This window comes from Opisthocomus hoazin, chromosome 22 (genome assembly GCF_030867145.1).
Source record: "Opisthocomus hoazin isolate bOpiHoa1 chromosome 22, bOpiHoa1.hap1, whole genome shotgun sequence".
NCBI lineage: Eukaryota > Metazoa > Chordata > Aves > Opisthocomiformes > Opisthocomidae > Opisthocomus > Opisthocomus hoazin.
Window position 1 is genome coordinate 5,937,827 of NC_134435.1, and position 27,713 is coordinate 5,965,539.

The 27,713-nt window shown below is 42.7% G+C and overlaps 1 protein-coding gene across 1 annotated transcript in view; it reads right to left on the reverse strand.

The window, feature by feature from the left end:
* ADAMTS2 (ADAM metallopeptidase with thrombospondin type 1 motif 2) overlaps positions 1-27,713 on the reverse strand; it is a 185,325-nt gene that overhangs the window by 16,947 nt on the left and 140,665 nt on the right. The window contains exons 6-12 of the mRNA XM_075441680.1: positions 18,735-18,891; positions 17,729-17,834; positions 15,926-16,069; positions 13,866-13,998; positions 12,265-12,378; positions 5,208-5,353; positions 3,599-3,774 (exon numbers count right to left, since the gene is read on the reverse strand). Of these exons, the coding sequence (XP_075297795.1) occupies positions 3,599-3,774; positions 5,208-5,353; positions 12,265-12,378; positions 13,866-13,998; positions 15,926-16,069; positions 17,729-17,834; positions 18,735-18,891 (976 nt within the window). The remainder of the gene's footprint in view (positions 1-3,598; positions 3,775-5,207; positions 5,354-12,264; positions 12,379-13,865; positions 13,999-15,925; positions 16,070-17,728; positions 17,835-18,734; positions 18,892-27,713) is intronic.

Sequence of the window (27,713 nt, forward strand, 5' to 3'; positions counted from 1 at the left end):
TCATTTTGCCATTAAAAGCAGCTGTTTGACACCGAGTGAATCTGGCATCCAAAATGTCTTCAGAGACAGCTGGGACATACCGTTTCCTCCCAAACATGAAGTTCATTCTCTCTCATTGTTGAGCTCGTATTTACGACAGTTTAAATCATTAAACAGGATGAGATGCCAAAGAGATTCAGAAACAAACATTTTTTTACTGCTAACATATGCACAGACAGCCAGACAAGCGTACCTCTTTCTCCTAAGCTGTTCCAAAGAGCTAAGAACAAAAAATAAAGCTGAAATGACTTGTCAGTGGCCGAATAAAGTTGTATTCCAGCAATGTATTTCATTTTACCCATATCTCTTGCTGTTCCCAGCCCCATAACAGGATTCACTATGCTCTCCTTGGCACTGAAGAGCAGATAGCCTTTCTTTTAGATGAAAGAAATAAAGATTCTCCTATATTAACATCATTAAAAGTTGGGACACTTCTCCCTCCATTTAAAACAATAACAACCTTTCTGTTATAGCAGTTCAATTAAAATAAATCTTCACAGGCCCTTTGCATTCTTCCCCTGTGCTGTTCCATGGCCTCTGCCCTCTTTTAATAAAGTCCTTGTTATTGCTGTTGATGTCTTCATGGCCGCTGGGTATTGGTACATCAGAGACCTTTGTTACTGCTCCCAAACAGCACCGAGATGTCATGCTAAAAATGCAGGGTCTAGGCCATTAAAACAGGTACTTTACTTTTTCTGTGCAGATTCTTAATAGGGAACTATGAAGGTCATAATTATCACAGACCCAATGTATTTGCACATATGAGAAACATTAAGCTATGCATAAGGCATCGACGTGTACCTACACCACACCCCCGTGCATGCACCCACACCCACCCCACGCATACCACGCACGTAATTAAATGAAAACATCAGAAGGTCTGACTGGGTGCCAAGAACTCCGTACAAGGGCTGTTTTTTAGAGAGGGTTCTCTCCCCATTGCTCCACGGGAACAGCAAATGTGCAACTGCCGTTAAATTTGACCCTGTTAATTGCAAAGAATTATTTTCTCTCTACTCACTGGTGTTGGGCATAGCAGAGTTGCAGGAGCATGGATGTGACCACGTGCCTGTCCATTCCCTGCTCCCCACGTGTTTCATTCTCATTTAATTGAGGCTGGGAGCTAATTGCCAACATCACCCTGCACTACTGGGGTGCTCAGGGGGCTTGGAGCAGGAGAGAGGCCGTGGCACGGTGCAGCACCGGGGTGCTCAAGCACAGGCTGGGGTGCACCTCAGCTCGGCGGCTTTTCTCTGCCCACGGGACGAGATGCTCCTCCGTGTCCCTACCACATAGACAATGTGTCAGACACGTCCAGCTGAGCTGCGTGTGAAGTGGATGGATTCACGTCGCTTTTGAGCCATGACTGCATTATCTGCACAAAGTATGTCGCTGATATGCCTTATCTTTACAAAAGGGAGTTTTAAATATATTGGAGTTCAAGCACAAGCCACCCTCTGGCCTTATTTTCACACAAAAGCTGTTCCCTCTAACAACCCTGCACTGGTAAATGTGACTCTGAAGGTGCCTGCAGTTCTCCCACAGTTAGATGGGAAACCAGCAGTGCCCAGTGATCAGTGCGCAGACATCAGTGAGCTGGTTTCTGACCCAGAAGCCACTGAATTTAATAGAAAAACATCTGATTAGATTCAGGGGTCTTCACAGCAGGCTGCTCCAAGGGCTAAAGCAGAAGCAAAGGTCTGCGGGCCACAGCGTTCACTCCCTCTCCCTGTGCCAGCAAAGCTATTTCATGAAATTAAGTTGTGAGGCTGTGTCTGCGCCTCTGAAAATCCCAGATTGCACAAGATGGCATGAAAAGAATGAGGGGACCCTGAGAACTGTTTGGGAAGAAAGTCAGGCAAATTAATTACAAGGAATTTGCTATTAACTTCTGGCAGAGTATCCTCTTGCTGGAATGCTAAATGATTCACCCGAAGCGACCCTTCCCGTCCCAGAGATGAGCGCCCGGCTGAGGACAGCTGGGGTGCCCCGTACCTGCCCCTTCCCAGCCCTGCCCTGGAGCACCGGCATTCAAACGAAGCGACCACGTTTAGAAAAGGCGAGCAGCCTGTCCTCCTTGTCAAATGAGTGGAGAATCGTCGCCCTCCACCTTTTTGTTTGTTAAAACCCCTTCTCGCGTGTTTTCAGCACGTGGCCATAGCACAGCAACAGCCTGCATGGCCCAAATCAACCAGCTGCACTTTTCTTGACCGTTAAGCAGAGGCGTTAACAGGAAAATGAACATTTTTGTGCTAAGAGGCGATCTCTGCTCAGGTGCCAGAACATCAGACTGACTGGGCTGGTTCAGACCCAGCACCCATCCAACCCAACACGCCTCCGCCAGCACCGGCAGCGTTTGCAGGAAGATGTAAGAACAAGCCTGATGCTTTTCTCAGAATATTCTCCAAGTTCCTCGTAAACTGCAGCTTGGGGACTTCCTAAGTCATTGCTGGAGCTTGGTGTTTCATACCTCTTAATGGATTATAGAACTTTCAAGAATTTCCCTACATCACTTTTAAAACTTTCTGGCAACTGTAGCTTCCTATGGCAACGAATTCCAGTTTAATTATATGCTGTGTGGAAAAGTACTTCCTCTTATTTGTTTTAACTCTGTCACCTGATAATTTTATTTGATGTTCCCAGCCTTGTGTTATGAGAAACGGTGAATAATCATACCGTGTTCAGCCTCTTCTTCTCACTCACAATTCTGTAACTCCTATCTTTTTAATCCAAATCATCACTTTTTCAGGGTGAAAAGTCCTAGTTTATCTAAACCCTCCTTATTCAGAAGTCACTGCTTATGTTTGCTTTATTCGGGCCTTTCTGAGTTCAGCTGTGGGTGTTCTAGCAACAGGGGCAGCAGTGAGATGGGCACAACCTGAGCTGCATTGGCAGAGTATTTAAAACAGAGACACATCCTGCAGGTGTGCAGAGGCAGATCAGTGTTCTCCATCCCTCTCTGGACAGTCACTGAATGCATGTTTTCCTGAAGCTATCCCAAATTCCTACACTTTTTTCTTCCAAGCCCACCTTGTGTACAGACCCATACACATATACACACTTACCATGCCCCCCCCCCATGTATTATTGGCATTTATCAATGCTAAACTTCGTTTGCCACATTCAGTCACTTGGTGTCACAAGGTCCTTCTACGGCTCTCACTGTGGGCCTTCTTGAATTACGCTCCATAATTTTGTACCCTGAGCGGGTTTTGTCACCTCTTTCACTCCCTTTCCCAGCTCACTGCTACGCGTGCTCAGCAGCACCCATGCTCCCAGCACCCACCCTTGTCAGACACCCCCCCCATGCAAGACCATCCCCTTTCATCCCATGATAATTCAGTTTAAGAGCAGTTATTGGGTAAAAGGATCCAAAGCTCTCTGAAAATCCAAATACATTGAATGAATTGAATCCCTCATACACTGATACTCACGGATCCCTCCAAACAACAGACTTGTGACCCACAATTTCCCCAGAAATAGTTTCACCCCTCCTTATATAATTTTTACTCGGGTTTACAGCTGATTTCACTTTTCATAGGAGAAAGGGAATGCTCACCATCGACATGTTCGTAGGGGAGCCAGTGGTGTTTTGTGTTCTGGTACTCGAAGTAAGGATCCCACTGCCGACACTGCTCCTCTCTGAAATCTTCCAGGTCCTTCGGGCAGTCCTGAGTGTTGCACAGCTGGAACTCGTAGCTCGGCCCCACGCACGTGCGGCCTCCGTTGGCAGGACTGCGGGGAGGAGTCCCCTGGTTAGTTTTGCCATTAATGCATGAATCAAGTGTCTGTCAAATCCTTTGAGGAGTAATCTAATTCCCAGCCATGTCAGTAGGCACTTGATAAAGCCAGAGATGTATTTCTGATATGGAAAACATGTATTTCCTTTAAAAACCCACTGTGACTATTTAGCTCTTAAAGAGCGATTTCTGCAAGCAGAGCCTCAAACCACTTGATAAAGACAAGAAAAGCCATTTGCTCGGTGCAGCCCAGGAAAGCAAAGCACAAGCAGACGGAGCTTCATTCACATTCACCTCCTCAGCCAGCAGCAAACCCAGAAACAGCCCAGCTCGGCGCTGCATCCCCCAGCAGACGAGCATCAGATCGCTGACGGGCCTGGCAACGCAGAGCTCGGGAGTCGTAGCTGGGTTTGCACCCTCTTCCAGGAACACAGAAAACATTTGCAATAGTACATCAGGCTTTTCCTACACGAAAATAGATTTTACAACGAAAACTGTGCCCACAGTTATAAAGGTCACTTTCACGTTGCCAATGTAATAAAGGCTGAAATTAGAACTGGTAAATTTTATCTTAGCAGAACAATTTCCATCAGAAAATGCTGCTTCATAAAACTTGACTTTTTTTTTTTTTAATCAACGATAAGATGATTTTTAACACTAGTCAAGTTCAGCCACTTTATCAGCACAAACTGAGAAAGTCAATGGTAAAATATTCTCTCCAGCAAAACCATTTAACAATTGTCTCAGTTCTTGCTGTTCGGATCTTGACATTTTATGATATTGCAAGATGATAGCAATAATTACACATTTCATATAATTTGTACATACCAATCTATACTAAATATATTATGCTTCCCATGTTACAGGAATTACGTCATTCTGCCTTTTCTAGATGAGCCATATATAAGTTATCAAAGCAAAACAATTCAATATTACTAAAATTAACTTTAGGGAAGGTTCTGATCTCTGCAGCTTTGTTCCAACTTGAAATGAAAGAAGCTGGAAAATATTGTAAGACTTTCTTGTTGAAATATCTTAAAAGGCGGATTAAATGAAAATTTTAAAAAGGTAGGTGCTTTTTTTTAAAAAAATTCAGCAAATCATTGCCATTATTTCCTACTCGCATATTAAACCAAGACATATATAGGGCCCTAAACTTTTACTTATGCTTTATGCAGTAGTGTAGTAGCACTTTGAAGATTCTTGTAACTGCATAACCAGCTTAATGGATGGATAAACTGAGAAATAAAGATGACTCATGACTAGCTAAGGGTCAAACGTAGAATTTCAGACAACATATACTGTAGGTCAGATTTAACCAGGACCACTCCAGATCCTTTACTGCATTGCTGCACTAGTAATTTAGCAAGGATTCTCACCACCCATTCGCTCCACATCAGAGAAGCATACGGGTGCACGCTTACTTACTGGGGATTGTCGCACTGCCGTGTCCTGTACTTCACCCCGGTGCCACAGGTGCGAGAGCAGGAGCCAAACTTGCTCCAGGCCCCCCAGTGCCCGTCCTGCTTCAGGATGTCTGGTGTCAGCCAGATGCAGTGACCTTTAAAGCAATGCTAAAAGAGAAAACGAGATGTTAAAAAGATTAGATGATTAAATTAAATCATAGGAGAAGCTGTGGTACAACAGATTTCATTTTCGACACAAATTCTGGATTTTTCTTCACCTGGAGAGAGTAGTGAGACTCGCTGTCTGACCGTGCCCACGATCCCAAACTCACTCAGATTTTCTGCCCTTGCGCATGTTAAGTGCGCACGTATACGCTTGCAGCATTCAAGCCTACAAAGTGCGTTAAACTGGTCTCAGCATTACATGCCTTCGTCACATGTCTGCAGCTGTGATTTCAAAATAACTAACACTTATAATATTTCTAACATTTAAGGGAAATGGCAGAACCCCAAATCTTGGAGGCTGGAGGTAAAACCCTGCCTCTGCCAGTGCATGCCAGCACTTCCGCAGCAGCGGCGAGAGCTCCTGCCGCAGCCCCGTCCCTCCCAGCAGCTCCTCGCTCAGCATACATATTCCTGCGATAAATATGATCAGCGAAGTGGCATGAAATTAAAGCCCGCTCACATTTTAGACATTAGTGCTATGAAATAGAGAACTCTTGCAGACTCTGTGGAGATCTCATAGCAAACCTGACCAAAATACCAGGAAGCATTCATCAGGGAGCAGCCCTCGACAGTCTCACTTCTGCGCAATTAATCCTGCCCTACCAGGGTTTCTCTTTTCTTTTACCTGATTTTTAATGCAGTCATTCTATAGAGGTTGAAACACATAATTTGCTATGTTCCCCAAATCCTGAAGGTATTTACACATTTCTTTAAGAGCCTTCATAGCTTTAGTACTGATACTCTCCACTGTCTCCTCTCGTTAAAGAAATCCATCAATGCCTTTCCACCAATTTCTTCAATTCTTAATCAAGGAATTGTTTCTTAGCTGAAGTCAGGGTGAATTCTTCTCCAGGATCACAGATTCTGGCCCTTTCTGGTACTACTTCTGCTTTCATAAAAGTCTGCTGATGAAGTGCGGGTGCTGGAAAATATTTCCAGCCCAACAAATGATTTTGCATTAGACTGTCGCAGTTTGTCTGCGTTAACGGTTACTCTCGGGATGAGCTCCGGCTCTGCCGCACAGATGGCTACAACAACAAGTGCAATCAGTCACTTACTTTCCTTAACATTCAAGTCAACAACAACATTTTACACAGCTTAACAAGCCCTGGAACGCAGGAATTTGGCAGGCGGCACAAGCCGAGCATATGGCTGAATGCATGCTGCCAGCAAAAACAAGATCAGAAGATATATAATAGGAGAGCGTTCTTAAGCATAGAATGATTAATGATCTGGAAGACAAATTTAAAAGTGATGGAAAATAATTAATGATGCTGAATTTAAAGAGAGAATCATTAGTAAAATGGTGACAAGACACAGCTTAGTGATTTGCTAATCTGCTCAATGACTGGCTCTTTATTCATGTAACTTATTTTGGTGCTGATTTGGTTGGACAAGGAGTAGAATAGAAAGTAGAAATTAGGTTTCAACTATTCGCTCTTTCTCATGACTTCAAATATTCAAAGTCAAAACCTATGAAATAGATGAGTTACCACAAAGCCAATTATACCAATCCTGCTTCAGAGCTGTAACGGGCAGATTTTTCTTAGCTGTTTGACAGAACAAGAGATAATTCAGCAAAGCATGAAAGAAAGGCAAAATGCTAATATGTCCTTTGCTTTCTTCAGTTTTGAAGCTCAGCACTGTACCCTTCAGGGACTGTTTACTTATGGCTTTAGAGAGGTTTGTTTGAACGAGCAGTTTGAGTTGCGGGCCCTGTGTGGCAACACAACCCTTCAGAGATGCAGGGGAAGCTGGCAATGCATCAGCTTGCCAATACAAACTTCAGCTGGGCTTGGAAGAAGATGAGATGTGACAGCTCCTGATCTGTTCTTGTTTAAACATTCTTTCATCAGGGTCCTGCATCCCTCAGGTGTAAGTTCCACAGCAACCACTGAATCCATCTCCAGAGCTACGCAGCGTATGTTTGTTATGTCATGATCCAGGATCCAGCGCTTGCACTCCACGGAGCAGAAGGAGAGACATGTGATGTTGTGTTTTCCAGGCTCTTTTCCCTGTTTCAGCCAGGAACAGGGGGATGTGGGTTTGCAACAACCACTAACAAACCACCTATCTGACACTGTGACTGGTCCCAGAACTGGGAGGCAAACATGGGAAGTGTTATTGATTTTGCTGCGTAAAGGAAAGAGCAGCACTGATTTTTACTGGAGAAGCTGGTCACAAGCCGATTGCCGGGAAGCTGAGGCAGAGCTATTAGGAGACAAGCATTTGTGTAAAATGAGTCATCCCCAGCTCTGCCTTTTTGTTTGTGGATTAAAAGAAAGGAGCCTACATAAAACAAAATGATTCACAACTGAGTCTTACTCTGTGCAGACCCATGCAAGAAAACGCGTGAGAAGGTAAAACCAGAGATGGAGCGATCTCCAGTGTAATAAAGGAAGCTAGAGCCAACCCTTCTTATTGCTACTACGTTAACTACACAATGAGGTGGAAAAGAGCCTGTTTCAACCACTATTCCCTTCAGAAACAAGGGGGGGATCATTTAAAAAGTGAAGCATATTAAAGAAATTTATTTTTTTTTAATGAGAAAAAAAGCCCTGGGTAAATGCAAATTGTTTTCTTAGTGGAAGACAAGATGACTTCTTGCAGTCTCGCCTATTTTTCTGGCAAACAGGACAGTCCAAAACAAGTGCAATTTCCAGGAGAGGAAGCCTAAATCTCTTGCAGTAAAACATTCCACTGCTGTTTTCAGCAGTTCTTTGAAACAACTGCTGCAGACGCCAGAAAAAGAACCAGTGTGTTCCTGTGGGCTTAACGCATCTGCAAGTTAATTTTTCAAGAAAAGACCTTCCACACGGGTATCTCTATCTATTTTCTACTGGGCAGCAACTGGCAGCCCTCCCATCTCCTGGCCTGACACCCCGGTTGCCTGCCAGGTCGCCCCTGGTGCTGCATCCTGGCTGGTGGCTCGCAGCTCTGCCCACTCTCCTGAGATCAAATCGGGAGAGGGTTACTTATTTATTTGTATTTCCCATCACACGCAGGCTGGCCCGCTCTGCTCCATCTGTTTGAGAATAATTAGTTGCAAGGGATAAACTGAAAGCTCCAACACTGAAGTCTTCCCTGAGCCAGTAAAAGTTTCTGCAGTGGAGAATCAAGTATTCTCACTGTTTCTGTGGTGACTAACACAGCACACACTTACCCATCTGTCTCCTGTCTCCGAGAGAAGCTGAGGTCAGCTTTCTCAGTGGGAAATTAATCTGGATTGCTTGGAGTACACATTAATGTTTTCAGAAACCTTTTTTCTTGGTCCATTTTTCTTCTCAATAATATCTATTTATTTCAATATTTAAACACTCCCTTCCTTTCCTGACAGTCTAAAAAAACCATTCCAAGTTTGACTCGGGTCATCTCGTTAGCATGGTGCGAGCGAAGAGCAGACCTGCTGGGTTGGTTCAGGGCAACATCAACTCGGCTGGCAGGGGTAGGCTCCTACCTCTCTCCGAGAAAGGAAACGGAGGAGGCTCAGGTGGTGCAAACCTCTGTGTTGGCCACTGCAGCAAGCAGACAGACTCCAGCATGCGATCTCCTCGCACGACTGGCTTTGGAGTTTATTTCTGTCCTGTGGAGAGCGGTTAGCTACTTCAATTGATAGAAATGTCTCCCCAGAAGAGTCATAGTTTAAAAAAAGGGAACAACAAAAACTGATTATAAATTTCTGAAGGTTGCCTGGCTTCAGAAGCCCGAGGCTGACAGTGGAGCTGACAGAATTGTATACGAGTAAATAAATTATCAGCTGAAAGCATATGGTTTTTTTAATCCACAGAATGCTGTCCAGAGTTAAGGTTTGCACAGTTGCGCCTCATCCGCATGGTTTACTCTAGCAATTTATGGAGTGTCTTTGACTTCACAGTAAGACTCTGACCCTCCATGTACTTAACTTTACACACTGGAGTTATTTCATGGAAGTTAACGTGACCATTCAGGCACAGAAGTAATTGCAAGTTGCTGCATCATCAAAGCTTCACAAAATTAACAGAGTGTTCCCTTTTGCCATTGAAAACTCAATCTAGTTTAAAAAAATCAGGCTGGGAGCAATATAAAATATTTTATTTCCTCTAGGATTCTATAAAAATTTTCTTCTCTGGCTGGGAAGCTCCAAGAGAGTTTTTTCTTTTTCGATACCTAAATGCAGCAAATTATTAGTTTGCTGCCAGTTAATTTAACGGTTGTTCAATGTCTCCATTTGCACAAGGAGACTTATTAAAAAGTTTTTGAAATGACAGAACCTCACTCTTTTGGCAACTTCTTTCAAATAACCACATGAACAGAAGAGCTTACATACATTTACATATATTTACTTAAATATACATCTATATGTATGCACACATACACACATATAGACAGCATTAGAAAGTCTAATCTTCCTTCCAGTTGCAAGGGTCAGTGCCCAGGTCCAAGACGCAGCCTGGGCGCGTAGAGACACGGCCCTTCTCAGCGTGCTGGCTGAAAATGTGCTACAAATCTCGTGTCTCCCAAAGGTGTTCTCGCCCCTTGATCGTCAGTTAGGCAGGAGGCAGATGGACCGGATTCTCCTCAATAGCATCTGCTAGGTTTGGGAAAGCGAGGAGACCAGTTATCAGTTATCTGAACACCAGGCTTAGGTGAGAACATCTACGCACCATCCGCCGTGACAGTCTCCCCGCACATCGCTTGCATTTCTGGCACTCGGTCCCCTCAGCTGCTGCAAAGCCAGGCTGTTTCTTTGACACATCAGCAGTGTTGTGATTGGTTTGAGCTTAAAATAGGTCCTGGGAATTAGTGGTATGAAATCATAAAAGCTGCAAGTCTCTGAAGAGGGAAACAAATGAATCTTTTTGAATCAACATCTTTAATTGCTTATGTTTCTGTTCTTTTCTGGCGTTATTCCAAAGAAAATAGTGGATCAAGTTTGAAGTTATTTTCTTCTTCCTCACGTGCTGATGAAGTATCATGGGAGATGTATTTTACGGGAGGCTGCCACACTGCAACCAAGCCCCAGCCTTGGGAAATCGATGCATTTTACAGTCTCTGTCCTTTCAGGTAAGAGTCTCTGGTATTGTCCAAATTGATGAAGACAGTGGACAGGGAAAGGCCAAACCAAAGGCAGAGATGAAAAGGAAAGGAACAGATGGAAAAGTGCTGATCTGATGTGCCTGTACTAAGAACACCAACAACTAATAAATACACTGGTCAAATGCTGAGCTCAGATATACAAAGTCAGTTGTATAACCTTCATAACTCACGCTATTTAAAAAAAAAGTTTAGCTCAGACTGCTGAGCCTTATCTAACAAAATGGTTTTCATTTTATATCATTTTCTCAGGTTCTGCTGGAAGGCTGCAATAAGTTTATTTATCAAAAAAACTGGGACAGCTCCCCTGGGAATAAACCAGTCACAGTCCTATCACCTACTGAGACTTCAGAATGTGCACATACTCGCTTGTATCTCCACTGAGCTAAAAAGCCTGGCTGTCTGCACAGTTTGCTGAAGCCTTGGATCCCAAGTTCCAGTCCAGAGAAAATTTTTACAGCTGAGTTGCATAATATCCTGACAAACTGTTTATAATGGAAGTACTGACAGATTCTTAACTGTATGGTTACAAGTTCTTTTTTCCTTCTCATTTCTGTTCAAACACTGATATGAATGAATGGCTTGGGGAAGAGGGTGATGCAACAGAATGGAATAGAACTGTATTTTTCTGGGGGTCTCATGAATATTTTTAACGCAAAGATCAAGATACAGAAAAGTGAATCCAAAGCAACTGTCTAAGATTTTGGAATGCAATTTAAAGTATATCTATATTTTTAAACCAGAAACAAAGTTGTTGTAACAGGAATAATCTAAAGAAGAGAGACCCAGAAGGGAGTAGCTTATACAGACCATGACTTGGTAGGGAATTAATTTAGCATTACAATATGTTTTCATAAAAAAAACATTTCAACCCATAACAGCAGCTGCTAATATGGTTCATTTATCGCATAAATGATGTCATCCATTGGGTTTTACAAAACATCTTTCCAAGTAGCAACACCTTCCTCTCCCCCTCAGTTACTGAATCCAAAGCCCAGGGAAGGCAGGCTTTTTCAGCAGACTTCAAAGGACTTGGAGTGCAGATCCACTATGAGCACAGCGTGACCTCTACAGAATGATATCTGAGAGCTGGAGCAGGTCCTGCATGGTGGCTGAGGGGCTGGAGCTCTCTGAGCCCTTGCCATCTCGCATCTTCCCTCCACAGTTGCTCATCCTCCCTTGACTCTCCTCAAGCCAGCAAATCCACCACTGCAAACTTGCCCTTCTCTCTTTGTAGTCGCTCTCTGCCGTCATGTTGACTCTCTCTGGCTGGCACTCAACTCCCACATCCATCCTTTCCCTCGGGACAGCCACAACAGCCTCAGCTCAGCTGTCATCTCCAGGACCTCATTGCTCTCTGTGCCCCCAGCACCCGTGAAGCCAGTCAGCATCACCACAACATCACTGATACAAACACAACCCCTTCGACCTCACACACATTGTGGGCGAGTGGAAATTTCCCCATTATTGCCTCTGCCACAAAGACTTGCAAAGAAGCACAGGGCAATCTGCAGATGCTTCCACGACTTGCATGAGGATGGGGTTTGATGGTCACAGAGCTGCCATGCAGGACATACCAGTCCTGGTCCCTGCCTCCTCGCCTTACACAGCTCAACCGCCTTACTTGCACTCAGGAGTTTGCCCAACATCTTAGCGGACTTCAAGTCCTCAAGATAGGTTCTTCTCTTGCTCCCCTGGATTTTCAGGGCAACATCCCCACCTGCACACACATACACGTGAACACATGTGAGCATGCAGCCATAGGCAGCACCCACTCTCACCTTTCCTGGTGCACACATGGTCCCGTCCAGCGGAGGCCCTTTCTTTGTTTTGCAGAAGTAGGGGTTCTCGGGGTGGCTACACCACAGCTGCTTGCATGGGTCAAATGTGCGGAACTGAAACACAAAAAAAAAAAATTAGAGTAGACGATGCTTCGAGAGAGATCCGACTGGAAACTGCAACAGAAGCTGCAGCACGGTGGGGTTTTTCCTTTCTTAGCTGTAAAACGCCAGCTGTTACCACGGATTCCTGAGGAACACTGCAGTGTCTGTGGATTGAGCATCTCTGAACTTTCATGCTAAATCATCGGTGATTCTGAACTAAGATCATACCTGCATTTGATGGAATAAAGTGGGACAAAAACAATTTTACAGTAGTGACCAAAGGCAGACTGGGCAAGAGGAAACCAGTTCCCCCAGACAGTAAGACACACACTGCCTTTTCTTACAGCTTCTCCAAATGGTGCTGCTTCCTTTGGCAAACAAAAAAAATCCTTGAGTACTCATGGCAGAAGGAAATGAGCTGCTCAGACTGCAGCTCATCTGCTGCAGTCACCTTCATAGGAGGATGGAAATTTGAGGTCACGACCCTGCTCCAATGAATAAATCAGCATTTTACCTACAGTGCAAGAGCTTGTATAGGGAAGGATGAAAACACCACCACACAAAATACAAAACCATGATGTCTGGACATGCTCTTGACTATTCTGAACAAAGAAGAATAGAAAGCCTCTATCTCCCATGCTCTGGAGAACGGCTGTAAGAAAAGACCCTCTTTGGCTGGGACATTCTTCCAAGGCAGCATCAGTGGGAACTGTGTCAAGACACAATGCTACAGCTGAGGCTTTAAAGGTTCTCATCCATTATCTAGATACACCACTCAGCACACATATTCTTGCAGATGGGAATCCAAGCAGAAATGTTATGTGCTAGCAGCTGCCACACCAGATGAAAACATCTCTTTCCATTTAATATTTTGTCCTACTTGAGGAGTTGGACGTGGGAGGCACAGCCCTACTGCAGAAGACTCTGCTTTCTGAGGCCATTCCACTTAGAATTGCACTAATCTTGCCTTGTTTTAGATTTAGAGTTTGTCTCTTGTTTTCCTGATACAAGAGAGCCAACCATGTCATCAAGAGTCCTTGCAAGTTGCGTTTCTCGCTGTCATGCTTATTTTCTCATGCTAGGCATCAAAATGCATCACGCTTACCATAAAATTGGATCATAAAAGCATACTGCCCCATGTTAGCGCTAACAGATGCGCCACCAAATCCACCTCCTTTACATCTGGGTGGGATTTTTGTAGCAAAATAACTAGCTGCCAGCAATAGGAGGCTCAATAATGCAGCAAGCTTGTTTGCTTGAAGTCTACAGCTATTTATGAAGCTACAGAATAATTATTTCTATAACTCCAGTTTAAAAACAGAGAGAGAGATTTAAAATAACATATTTGTCAACATTCAGTTGTTATTCCTTGCTTACAGCTAAGTGGGCGTAACATCTTTTCTCGTGGGCTGCGCTACACTGTCGCTATTAGGGACATTTCAGGGACACTTACAACACTCCTGGATGAGAAACAGCAGAAGCCAAACTTAAGTACTCACAGCTGTGCACATCATGTAGCCCAAACCAAAATCGAAACGGCACTGCTCATTCATGGAGTAGTGAATTCCTGGCAGCTGGGGAAGGGAAGGCCAGTCATGTTCGAAGGGATCATCACGCAGACAATCATAGGAACTGCAACAGGCAAAAATGACAGTAACAGATGGGGCTGGGAGACTTGCACAGTGTTTGTGGTTTCATTGCCCTTTTGCTCCAAACAAAACAGAGCCTACAATTTCTCAGATGCTGGTCGTGAAGAGCAGCTAATATTGCAATTACACTCACATTAACTTTATCATGTTCTATCCACCTTTAATGGATGCTATATATATTTTTTCGGAAGCCCTTGCATTGTAATTTCCATTTAGCTTGCAGGTAAATCCCTATCAGCCTCCAGGCTCCTTATGCAAAAGGAATCAAAGGAAGAATCCACATGAGACCAAGAAGAAAAGAAACTTTAATTAATTTTCCATTTGTGGAATTTCTTGCTGCCTGCAACTGTCTTTCAAGTGAAGTTAGAAGCAGAAGCCGGGGCAACCATTCGAGATCACCACTAAGCTTGCAGTTTTCCTGTGTCCTTGCTGAGCAGCAGTGACTCATTTACAAACGTGTACTTTCCTGCCTGCATTAAATGCTCATTTGTTCCCTCTCTGTTTCTCCTGATAGCTCTCAGCTCCATCCATAGTTTGTGCAGAGTGTCCTTTCTGTGTGACGAATATGGGAGTTTCTCCTCTCCTCCTAAATAGTGACAACAACCTGTAACGTACTCGAATCACACCTGACTAGGTCGCGTGGAGGTCAGAGGACTGATGCCGATACCACTGAATTGTTAACAGGACATAATCACTGGTTAATTCACGAGACCAGCGTGGTCAACTGTCTCTCTGCAATGTCTCTAAGTTACTTAACAGACATGAGGACACCATACACGAGTCTATTCTGGCAATCATGCAGGTTGCCTTGAAGATACCAATAGCCAAAAGCAGAATTTTGATGTTAGGTTTTCTTCAAAGCAAACCATTGTTCTGCTTTGTTAGAAGACATTTAAAAATAGCTGTATTTAAAAGAATGTAAAGCAGTCCTCTAGGCCAGATGATTTTTATTTAATGACTAAAGCTCTAAAGGATCTTCCTAACTGAAACAACCATACTTCTCTCACAATGTTGTTATTCCTTATTGCCACCGTTATGATATCTAGATAATACAAATATTGACAAAAAGACTGACTCATTTACTTCATGTATTTCACTGCATTTTTTCCTACTTTTTTCAGGTTTTGCTGGGTATCCTAGTAATTCCCCTGTATTTTTCCACACAATTTGCACATAACAACAAGAGAAAGATTGTTTCCGTAAGGAGCAAAAGCATGGTCAGAAACATCGGTTTGTCAGGGAATTCCAGCACAGTGCCAGGTTCAAAGGGAACGCAGGGGACATAGATGAAACTGCTTGAAGGACTGAAAAATAAAAGGGCTTTTGCATTTAGGGTACTTAAAGCAAAAGTGACAACTAAGTAATTAATTCTAGAACGACACCTTTGCTTTAGATGTCTATTAAAGTCAAGAAAAGCCCTGAGCACTTATAGGGCAGGATTTCCTCTTTAGGCAGCACCATCTTATCACTGACAGGTATCACAAGCCAAAAACAGCCCTTGAAGTCAAATCTGGTATCTGTCAGACAGACACCACGCTGCTGGGTAGCACAGGCACTCCTCCAGCTAGAGGTTATGTTAGGGAAGGAGGAAAGTTAGCAATGGGACAAGTAAGAGCATCTTCTCATAAAACTCAGAGGACAGCATGTATACTGTCAATGTCCAGAAAGTGAATAGATGTAAATGGAATGAGAACAATTCGAAATGGACTGAAATCACACTAATTGAGAACTTGCATTATTATTTGCAATTGATGGAAAAGCATCTCATTCCCAATAGGATGGTGGGGATTCTTTGTTTTATTCAACTCTGTCTGAGTAACTAACCAAAGGATAAAACATAAATGCTAGATGCAGAATTGTTCTTACACCCTTTGTAATCAAAGGAGAAAGGCTGCTTAACAGCTACTCACTGGAGGTATCGATTCAGCTCTTGCTGGCTGCAACGAGACCAATGGAAGCGATGAAACGCGGCTTGCACGAGGGGGGCCATGATGCTCCCCAGGCGAACTTCGTCCCCACATCTGTTCCCTTGGCCGTCGTGCTCCATGCCTAAACTGCCCCGCACAGGAGAGAGCCAGCAGAGTTACATCACAGGTAAACGCTGAGCGCCCAAGTGCTTCCACCGCCCAAACGTCACCAGTGGTTGACTGCAACAAGGTTCATGAGTCCCATGATCCTTGTCCACATAAGGAAAGCCATGAGAAATAAGACAGGGTGAGACTGAAGCTGAAGACCTAACTTGTAGTAGCTCCCACATAGAAACACTGACTTTTGAGAGTACTTTCATGTGATTAGATTAATCCACTCACAAAATAGACTAAAAATGCCTTCTTTGGACTTCTGTGCACACCTACACTTGTGAATTACTACGGCTAAATGAATCCATTTCTGGATTAAGGATCTATTCCACCCTCCAGGAGTATTACCAGAAACTTATTCATACTCTAATCTGGAGCTATTCAGGAGTTTATCTAACCTAAAAAATCACACCTTAGCATAATTTGACGTAATTTGCAATTGTAGACAAGTCTTTTGTGTGGAAATAAAAAAAAAAAAAGAAGCCACATTGCAAGCTAGTTTAGACTAGCTGCTGCTATTGCGCAGTAGCAATTCCACATTGTTTCAATGTGAGAAAGCCTGGAGAGTGTTGGGTGTTCTCTAGAAAATTACCCCAAGTTACAGGTACTGTAAAATTTCTTTTTGGCATTATTATGAATATATTTTCTCCTTCCCTTTGTTACGATCGTATATTGCATTTTTTTATGAGCATTTTTTGACTAACATGGGCGATATGTCTCCATAATTTAAACTGAAGTATCAGATTGGGGCTGACTGTGATTTGAGGGATTACAAATATTCTTCAGTGGTATCTCTTTTAAAGCTAACCATGTACTCTTTTTAATAGTAAATCAAAACTTCTGGAATCAAATACTATCTGGGTATCAATTCTACATCCCTCTCTAATTAAGATATGTTTACAGTGAGATTCAATAAAATTTGGCAGTTTTTTGTTTAAAGCTCTTAATAATTCTGATGATACAAAACGAAAAGGGCTTGCAGGCTTTCTTAGGGAAAACAGAATAGATTGAAACTGTTCAGAAAAAGCCTTCTGGGAACTGTTGTTCTACCAAAGAGAAAATGGGAATCAGTGGGTGTTCTCTGAGATCAGGGAAATGAAAATACTCTGGGAGAAACCAAAGCTCTGACAACTGCTGCCTGGTCACTGGTTCTAATCACATCAACAAGTAAAATGATTGCACTTTTTGTACAAAATGTATAGAACAGTTGTAACCTCAATGCTTGGCACCTCACTTCTATACAGTACTGTGTCCTTTACCAGCAGTAGCATATACAGATGATGTGCTTATTTAATACAGATTGTTTTCAAGAATCATGTATTCCACTGACTCAATGAATTCGTATTTCATCATTATGAGTACTTTACATTTCCACCAGGAGACTGTAGTACCTCATTCAATCTACTCTCACAGGACACCTGGAAGGTATTTTAGTATTAGTTCCTTTTTCCATTTGAAAATAGCAAAATATAAAGCCTACTTAAGATCATAAAGAAGGCCTTGAGGGAGCTGAGATCTGAAGCCAGTGCTAACCTTGAATATTATTTCTTAACATAAACTGCATCTTTCCAATGCCATTTGTCAGTACCAATGACATTATAAGGTAGGACACAGGATGTCCACAGTTCTACTCACACATGTCCAGTTTCATGAGCCACCACAAATGCAGACGAAAAACCATCTTCATGGTTGAGAGTGCAGCTTCGAACAGGATGACACATTCCAGTGACTGGAGCGTAGCCTGTGAGAAACAGCAAGTGTTCCAGAAAATGAACAAGTATGGACAGGCAATGTGGTGAGAGGCTCTAGGACACCCATCCATCTTCTTTTGTGACACAAATGTCACCGAAGCAGTGCTCTCAAGAGACCTCTGGCCCAGAACATTTAATCATGTGCTCCCTCATCTACGAAACTAGATGAAACCAGCCTGATGAACAAATTAAAACTATATTCCTGGCTCACCAAGAAAACTGTTGTCATCTCTAGGACCATCCTGCAATTGCCTTCTCCAAGTGCATGAGGCAACAGGGAAAAGGACACCACACGCCACTGTGTTACAGCTCTTGAGGAGCCCAGTGCGGTTCCAGCCCTCAGGGAACGCGCAAGCAAAGCCCAGCCCTGTGCTGACAGCAGATCTGGCCAACTCAAAAGGAACGGGAAAGCTCTGAGATTTATCCCCTCTGGTGAACAAACCTGATCTCACAGGAGGCAGAGCTCTGAAAAAAGGAAAAAGTGGACAGCACTTGGCCCTGCTGTTGCAGACCTCTCCATAACAATATTCCTTGGCAATCCTGCTGGAACACGGTAACAACTTTGGAGACTTCTCAAACACAAAATCTATTCTTTAATCTTTGAGCATTTTTCAGGACTGTTTATACAGGGATCCCATTTGCTTGGCTTCAGCAAGAGCAAAGAAATGATCCAATAAATAATCCCACCAGTAAGAAAGCACAAAATTATAAGTGAAACACTTACAACTGAAAATGGCCTCATGCAGAGCTTTCCGGGAAAGAAAACATTGACCAAAACTAAGCAAAAGATACACAATTAAACTTTGCACAGCTAGCCTTGCTAAGTGACAAACACAAATGCTGCTCAAAAGTCTCGACATGTACGAAACAAAACCTGAGGCGCAACTTACCTTGCATACCAGATGGACCAAAGTCCTGCCTTGTGAGAAATATCGCGTGGTCGTGATACTCCGCGTGTCCAGTGTCCGGTTTCTGTTGCAAGTAGGCCCAGCGACACACATTTTCCAGACTTTGTGAAGGGTTCCCAATCTCTATCAGACTCATAGACTGCACATGCACAGAAAAAAAAAAAAGAAGACACCAATAGTTATTTATTAAAAGCTCAGGCAGTTTTTCTTCTCCAACTTGTTCAGTCGCCATTTCCATTAAAAGTCTGTTCTTAATAAAGAGACAATTACACTTCAGAAACAAATTTTACTGGATCAAGAAAGTAAGAAAATAGCTAACGTTCACGGTTAGATTAAATGCAATTTCTGCATTTAATGAGGTCTAAGGTATAACAAGAGAAAAATAAAAAGATGTAACAGAAGGAAAAATTAAAAGGTGGGTATTTTAATGCCAAAACTGATACTGTATTGTGCACTGTGTATTATTATTTCTCTGCCACCCTGGCACCAGCCTGCACCATCGCTTCCAGTCTGGATACGCAGTTTCTGCTGGAGCCTGCTCCCCTGTTGGAACCGCAGCGCCTCTTGGCCAGCAGAGATGAACCCAGCCTGGGCACGGCAATGCCTAACAGCCCCGGGAAGCAATCGACAGCCGCGGCAGACGGCCAACACCCTGCCCTGCTTCATCAGCCGCTTCTGCTGTGCAACCGAGCTGTTCGGGCTGTTCTGTCAGATCTTTGAACCCTACCGGATGTTCTAATAAGTCTAAAACTTAAGTGCGCTTTTTTCAGCTGTGTGCTTTCACAAATGGACTTTCCCAATGACTGTCTTCTAAAGTGCATTTTCTTTATCCAAAGCTGAATGATCTGAAGATCTTTCCAAAGGCAGCACACGTAACTTCCCACTGTGGTATCCCATTCTCCCTATACACTGCACATTACATCGGTGGTGCACCGACACAGCTTAGCCAACTCAAATGAGCTAATCGGTGTTAAGTGCAGTGTGAAGGACAATTCTCTTGAACAAGAAAGAGGAAGGTATTTTAAAATCCAACTACTACATTTGCCTTTTTTTTTTTAAATGGTACTTTCTTAAGAATTCCCAGCAAATTCTACTTAATACTGTGCATTACTAAGAGTTAAGAAAGCTTATTGTATGTGGGATGCTATAAAATGTATGACTAATTGACCCATCCCAGGCCTTCCAGGATTTGTAAGAACTACATATGTGAACCCTGGCTTTTCATTTGCAAAAATTATATTACCAAGACAACACTGTAATCATAACACAAACCACTACAATTTAGATGCTATACTGTACTGTGAGAATTTGTCATTCCAAAATACTTAATGTAGAGCAAAACCTAGCCTGGGCCAAAAATAAGAGAGAAGTAACTTAGTTCGTGTTTAAATACAGATGTATTTGACGTGTCCTCTAATTGAGTGCATGACGGAGTACACAGAGTATTGACTACATGAAAAAGAAAATCCTCAGAGGGTTGTGGAAGAACAACTGGAATTGATAAAAGTCTGCCAAATTGAGGTCTGATTTTGGCAAAACTGGGATATTAAAATTCTGCAAATGTTCAGAAAAACAAATTAATAAACCAAATAGAGGCACAGTTTGGATTCTGATACAACTGTGGAATGAATAAATCGTAATATAATCCCATGCTGGATTGTACTGCTTCCAGCCATAATTCCCTTGGAAATTGAACTAGCAACCATATTAAAATGGTGGGACAGTTGGGATGCCTCTGTTGCATTTTCATATATTTATGACAGCAGATTTAAACAAACTTTGAGTTACTACTACAGGGTAAAATCCTGGCTCTTCAAGCAAAAATCCTATTAATTTAAAGAAGGTTTGACCATTGTTGAGGTCTTTAATAACATCCATCAGTGGTAAAACAAAAAACAAACAAGCAAACAAACAAAACCCCTATCTACATCATCTCCACCTTGTTCTCATTTCTCCAAAGCTTCACAAAAGAAATCTAATCCTTTCAAGGAGCTCAGTGAGAAATCATACTGCAAGATTCAAATAGCAAAGAATGCTGCAAAATGAAGTTCAAAAATCTCAAGTAGGGTATTGTTTGCTAGTAGTTTGTTGACTCATAATGACCTGCTCCCATACATTCCATCAAACGAAAATCATCACATCTTATAAGATGCATCGATCAGAAAACAAACAAAAAATACGCACTATCAACGTGTGCTTTGTTTAAGGATATCTGAATATTTGCAAAGAAATCTCTGCATGATCAGCAAACAAGCACGGAATATGAAAAAAAAAAAATCTAAATAATCACTGGTTTAGAGCTCTCCCCTGTCCTATGTCACCTCCCCTGAACGGAAACCTTTGCAGCGGACCCCAGCACAAAAGCAAGAGACTAGTCTCCGCATGAACCAACACAGCAGCTTGCAGCACTTGTCTGACGAACGTCGAGAAGAGAACCAACTGGCAAATGTGGAGCATTGCAGGGTTTTTTATATCCAACACAACGGGGAAAATGAAGAAAAACCCTTTGGCATAAGAGGGGAAACTCAGAAGACACAAGTCTATAAAACATGTTTCGGCTGATGGCTCGACTTCTTTGCCAATGACACCATTTTAACATGAGAAACGTGGCACATGTAAAATTGAGCCTCCAGTAGGAAGTCAATTATTTTAAGTGTCCATGTGCTACAGATACAAATAGGAAGTCGAGGTCCTGTGTCAGTGAGGAGGACTTCCAAAGAGTAAGAGGAAAAACTCAGTCTACCTGCTGAGTACTTAAAGTCCACTGAGCTCTCAAATCATCTGGCCATTAATCTTTTGTCTTTCTTCACTGTACCGTAGCAGTCTGAAAAGAGATTCCTTGTTTCCTAGCAAATTTTCACCCAAGTTACCACTTTCTGCAATTTGTCAAGGACTTCCAAATCAGAACGGCTCCTACAATATTAACAGCGAATACTGCATGGCCAGGGAACATCTGATCTGGTGTGTGAGTCAACCTCACAGTGCTACACATTGGCACTGGTTCAGACCAAAGAGCCATGTAAGCCATGGTCCTCTCCTGAGAGAAGGCGATGGGATGCCCAGGAAAGGGAATCAGAGGAGGACAAGTATAGCATAGTATTTCCCTCCAAATAACCACCAAGGCTCCAGTGGTCTTTGGATCTGAGATTTCCTGAGCCAGACATGTCTTTATATTGCATTTTTACTCACTTTTCTAGCTGCCTCACCTTTACAGATAAATGTTGCTTCCCTGCAAGAAAGGAGCTTAGAAGATCATGGGACCAGGCATAGCTTGTTACTAGGCAGGGCAGATGTAATACGTTATGGAAGGATGTTGTCCAAAAATTTACTCTTGTAGAGATACCAGATAACACTCCATAATATTTTCTGCTGGAAATCAACGGGGAGCTTTCATCAGACTCAGAAAAGCCCAGCCCTTATTAAATGGACAAAGCGAAAGGAGAAAGAGGAAAAGAGATTAACTATGTACAGTAATAGGGACTGCAAGCAAAGGTAAAATCCCCCTTTGTCAGACTGCAAAGAGAGAAAGTTTGGGGGCTAGCAGGCTGCATATGGAGAAGAGGTGTAGGTGTTACTGTTGGCCAGCAAAGTGCCCACACTGCCAGGAACATGCAGGTCCTGCAGCTGGCTGGGAGCTCAGACCTGGCTGGGAAGGACCTCTTTCCAAACAGGACAGCAGGCCTGTGGAGAGCATTACTCAGCTGATCAGCAGGAAAACTGCCAATGGAAAGAGAAACTTTCCTTCTCACAGCAAGAAAAGCAAAAAATCTGTGGGCATTTCAGAGAACTGCTGATGGAAACAGATGGAGATGTCAGCCAAGAAGTGGAAAGGCCTCAGCTGGGAGAACATTCCCCATGCGAGGAGACACCACAGAGGGTTACGAGCACAGTCTGCCCTAGAGAACCAGCCGAGATCCTTGCTCTGGGAAACTCAACGTCTACTAACGCCTTTCATTTTCCTTATTTTTTGATTCTGCCTTCATTTTTTCTCTACTCTCCTCCTTCTTAGATAGAAGGAGCAGAAAAAACTAAACAAAATAGAAGACAACTGAGTTGCAACTACCATTATCTCCTCTCACCTTTATCCCCACCCTAAACATAAAGAGGCAAAGCAGGGTTATAAGAAATGTTTTAAAGTAGTTTCTACCTAAATTTGGGGGCCTTTGAGCCTTCTTTGATACCTGTCTTGTCTTCTGGGAAGTTATCAGTGTGATGTTCAGTTCTCTGTTACAAAGATACTGGAAGAACAAGTCATTTACGAAGCTGACTGGAAGATACTTCAAATACTTGTGGAGGTTGTTTAGAAAGTAAGAAATACGTCAAAGTTTTCTCTTTAACAATTTCAAATATAAGGTTATCTTAGAAGAAAACTGCAAATTTAGTCTATATTCTATCCAAACTTTTCAAGAACGTTCACATTGCCAGTACATGTGAAAGGCACACTGGTATCACACATAGAATGGCAGCTTTCCTTAACCAACTGTTTCATTTATCTGCCCTTTGGCATAACCAGGCACAACTTTTGAATGATGGGGATGAGCAGGTACCTGATGATAAGAACATGAGAAATTCAGAAGCTTGCCAGAAAAGGACCTTTCCTAACTCATCCATTAGGTGGTGCTCCAAGAGTACCAACGGAGAAGGCTTTGCTGCTCTTCAGTAGCTCCAGAAGGAGCAGGAATATGCTTAACTTCATAGGCTTCAAACTATGGCACCAAAAGTTGGACCATAGCAGCGCACACATTCGGGAAACAATTTAACATATGACTTCCCCTTATTGAATGTGTAAATTCTCTGCAAAACACACTGTTTACAATGCCTCTACTTGACACTTCTTTTGTTCATTGTAAATTGGATTAGATCTTCAACATTGTTCTCTCATCCTGAACAAGACAAGCAAAAAATAAATAAATACAATTATTGAGTGTCTATGGTAACCGAACTAATAAAAATAGCTCATTCAACAAACTGTCATTTTGCATTCAAAAGATTTGTAAAGCTTTCTTATGGCAGCAGTTTGTAAACATTTTTCAGTCTAATTCTGTATAAATGTAAGCAGATCAGTAGTATAAAGTACTGTTTATGCTATCAGCCAGCTCTACGCTTTTCAAGGTCCCAACAAAACAGACTGAGAAATTTTAAGCTATAAGTCTAAGATATAAATAAAGCAATTGAACAATTTACCCAGAAAAAAAAAAGAGGGACATTGTCTCCTCTCATCTTTATCTCCACTCTAAACATATGAAAACAGTGCAAAAATATGCACCCAAAATGCTACATAATACATAGGTTCTTGCAACTCGGCCGGTGCAGAACTGGTTACTGGAGATGGCCAAAGGCCGAGGTCAAGAACTCTTTAGAGACAAATCTTCAGATATGTTTGTATAGCACACTGGAAGATCAGGGCTTGATTCCTGCTGATACTTTCAGGTCTTCTGCATCTACCAACGTCAGTGGAAAACTAAGATACTCAACTCACATTAGTGACCTTCTAGTACAAGGAGATGATGGAGAAGAGGAGGCTTGGGGGGATTTCATCAGTGTACATGAACACCTATTGAGAGGGGAGTAAAGATAATTGAGCCAGATTCTCCTCGGTGGTATCCAGAGAAAGGACAAGAGGCAATGGGTACAAACTGAAATATGAGAAATTCCACTTAAATTCATGGAAAAAACTGTAAGATTGTTACTGTAGTTTTACCAAAAGAGTGGCCAAACATTGGGAAAGGTTGCCCAGAGAGGTTGTGGAGTCTCCGTCTTTGGAGATATTCATAACCCAGCTGGACAAGGTTCTGAGCAACCTGCTCTAGGTGACACTGCTCTGAGCAGGAGGGTTAGGCTAGATGATGCCCAGAGGTCCGTCTGAAGCACAGCTATTCTGTGACCCTAACATAGAGCTAACAACCCCCTTGTCTTGCCAGGCACAAGTGCTCTCAGCCAGAGTCTTCGCCTCTTCCAGAGACAAGGAGAGATGACGGGAGCGCTCTTCCTTTTCTGTCCAACCAGGGTCAACAGCAAAATGGTAAGGACGAACTCCAAATTTAAGGGATAAACCTGGCTTGTCCTTCCTTCTCAGCTGCGTCACCTGTGCCACCCTCTGGGAAACAGAGAGAAGAACCTGGCTCAGACCTAACTACTGCTTTCCACCCTGGCTGAACTGAGAACATCTTCCCTGCTTGCATCAAGCTTAGACATGAAAAGGTCAGATGGCAGAAATAAAGAGAACACCATTTTATGAAAAGATCGAAGGTAAAATCTTGTCCCAGATGAAGGCAGCAGGAACTCTACTAGCATCCCAGACATACACAGATGAAAAATCCTTTACAACTGAACAGTGCTGTCCTATGAGATTGTAGACATCCACCCCATGCTACTTTCTTCCTGAATTGCCATCTTAAAGCTATTTGGATTTTCTTCCCTCCCCTAATTATTTTGAAAGGCACTCTGCCTTGGTGGTCAGGCTCTTTCAATTTGACCAAGTTAACACCTGGCCAGAGTACAACTACTTGTTCTGGGGCCAACATTGCATTATAGCTAACGTGGGGTTTCTTTCCCTACCGGTAGCCCTTCCAGATGCGTACAGAGCAGATACAGCACCCTTCAGGCTATCCCACCCCCTTCCAGTCTGAATATGGGTGACTTGAACTGTGCATGTTGCTCCAAAGGAGAGTTCAGGGGTGCCCTGCACTGCCACGTTGACATTTCCCAAGAAATTACCTTCTAAATCCTCAGGTGGCTGCATTTATTGAAACCTCTGCAGTTCCTACAAATGTCTTTTTGACTTTTTTTCATTAATAACTATCTTAATTACACCCGTCCCAGCTAACGTGTGTGCTTTTCTCTGCTGCTGTGCAAGGACAGCTCGTCTGCACACAAAGTCACCATTGTCAACGGACAGAGCGTGGGGCTGGAGCCAGGAATTTATGAGGTCTTATCCCCAGCCTGCCAGTGGCCTTCCGTGTGGCCTTGGAAAATAACACTTAACGTCCTTGTTTTTTTAGCTGTGGAATGGGAATAATAATCTTTATTCATCCACCTCAAAGAGGCGATGAGAGGATTTTATGCAGTGCTCAGGATTTAAATGTTTCCAAACAAATTTTATAACAACCAGTCAGGGTTTTTAAATCCATTCTCAGCTCATCTCTTGCCACCCTCTCTGCACTTGGTGATAGTGGTTGCTTTGCTTATTCTCCTGAGTATTCTAGAGCTAGCTGGATTACAGAGCTGTTACAACCAAAATAGGTCTAAGTGGAATAATTTGACCAGACGTTGAATTCTGTTCATCTCAAATGTATCCGCAGTTTCCAAAATTTGAAACCAATCTTCCTAAAACCAAAGTCAAAAAAGCAGAAGCAAGCCAGCTCATCTTTCTCCCATTTGAAGAAAAATGCACTGCACGTACCCTGTTTGCTTATTTGCAGTGTCCCACCACATCAAAAAAATCTGTGACTTCAGCAGTCAATGTAAAGAAAAGACAGAGAAATGCATGGTAGCTTCCGAAGCCACCATGGATACGGAACCGCCTTTGCAGGACACATTCTTCTGTCCTACTGATGGAATCGGTAAATGAGTGGGCAGCAGCCAGGCATGGTCGAAGCCTTGACATGAGCCCTTCTGGTACGTCAGATAGTGTTGGTCATTCGTTTGAAGTACTAAGAGAAAAGCAGGGAGTCAGGAAAGGGCTGGCAGCTTCAGCGCGCCTACCCCAGACACAGCACATCCACACCTGCCCCCCCCCCCAGACACGCCACCCCGCTGGCGTCCAAGCTGCTGCTCCTTGGCAGGTCTAAGTCCAGAGGTGATTACTTATACAAAGTGTTAATTCAGTAAAACTCTGTCAGGTCTGTTGAATGCGCCCCTGAAGTCACTTCACAATGTGGTCACCAAGGAACGTTTTCCATTTTTTTGTCTTACCAGGGCAATTAATGCCATTACTGAAATTATTGAAACTTTTGAATGTACAGTTGCCTGTGTTTGAAAATATTAAAAAATAAGTACATTTCGAGGAGTGGAGTACCTTCAAGCAAGAACCACTGAAAAGCTGGTTGCTATGCAACTAAAGCATTGTCCATATTATTCTTATCAACAGATGACATGTTGTATAAAATAATATAATCCTCTTTAAAAAAAAAATCCCACAATATAGTAGAAGGCTGTTCAGGGGTGGAGAATTGGCAGTAGCTCAGGGTGCTTTCACAGACCTGACAGTGATGGTACATACTTCATCAATTACAGAAGCATAATGTAATTATTATGATTATTTAAATGGCACCCTTGATAATACATATAAATTGTCTACAATGAAGCAAATGAATCTGAAGATATCAGCCACATGCTTTCAAAAGAAATGTCTACTCCAACAAGACTGGGATAATCTTTTCATATTGTGAAGCCAACCAGGCTGCTCCATTCATGCACTGCCTGAACTTGTACATGCGCCCTTGCTTTTGGTACATACTTTGAATACATATTCCTAAAAACTGTTAGTGCTGGTGTGTGGGATAGTGAAATATTGAAGGTTTTGTTCTAGTTCCTCAGAACAGGTTCAGAAAGAGCTATACACCTTTTCCTTCTGCTTTTCCACTGCTAAATTATCCCAATCTTCCAAAAACAAACCTTCTCACCTTCTACTCCCCAATAATAGTCCTCTGATCAGGAGCTTTAAGAACATCAACATTTAAAAAAATGTGTTCTTATACGGCAAGGGCATGCAGGCCCCCACAGCATCAGATGGAGGAGCTCCGAAATGATACCTTTTACATTCATTGTACTTTCTTCAGAAGACCATAAATTGCCTTTCGTGTAAAAAAGAATCAGATACAGAAACGCAAGAAAAATTATCTTCATGGTTATTTAGGGCAAGCTTGTGATACTAGAATTATTCCATCTTATGCCCTGCTGAAACCAGCAGGATAACTCAGGAACTGCAGATTATTGCTCTAGAATCCAGAAGCAGACTGT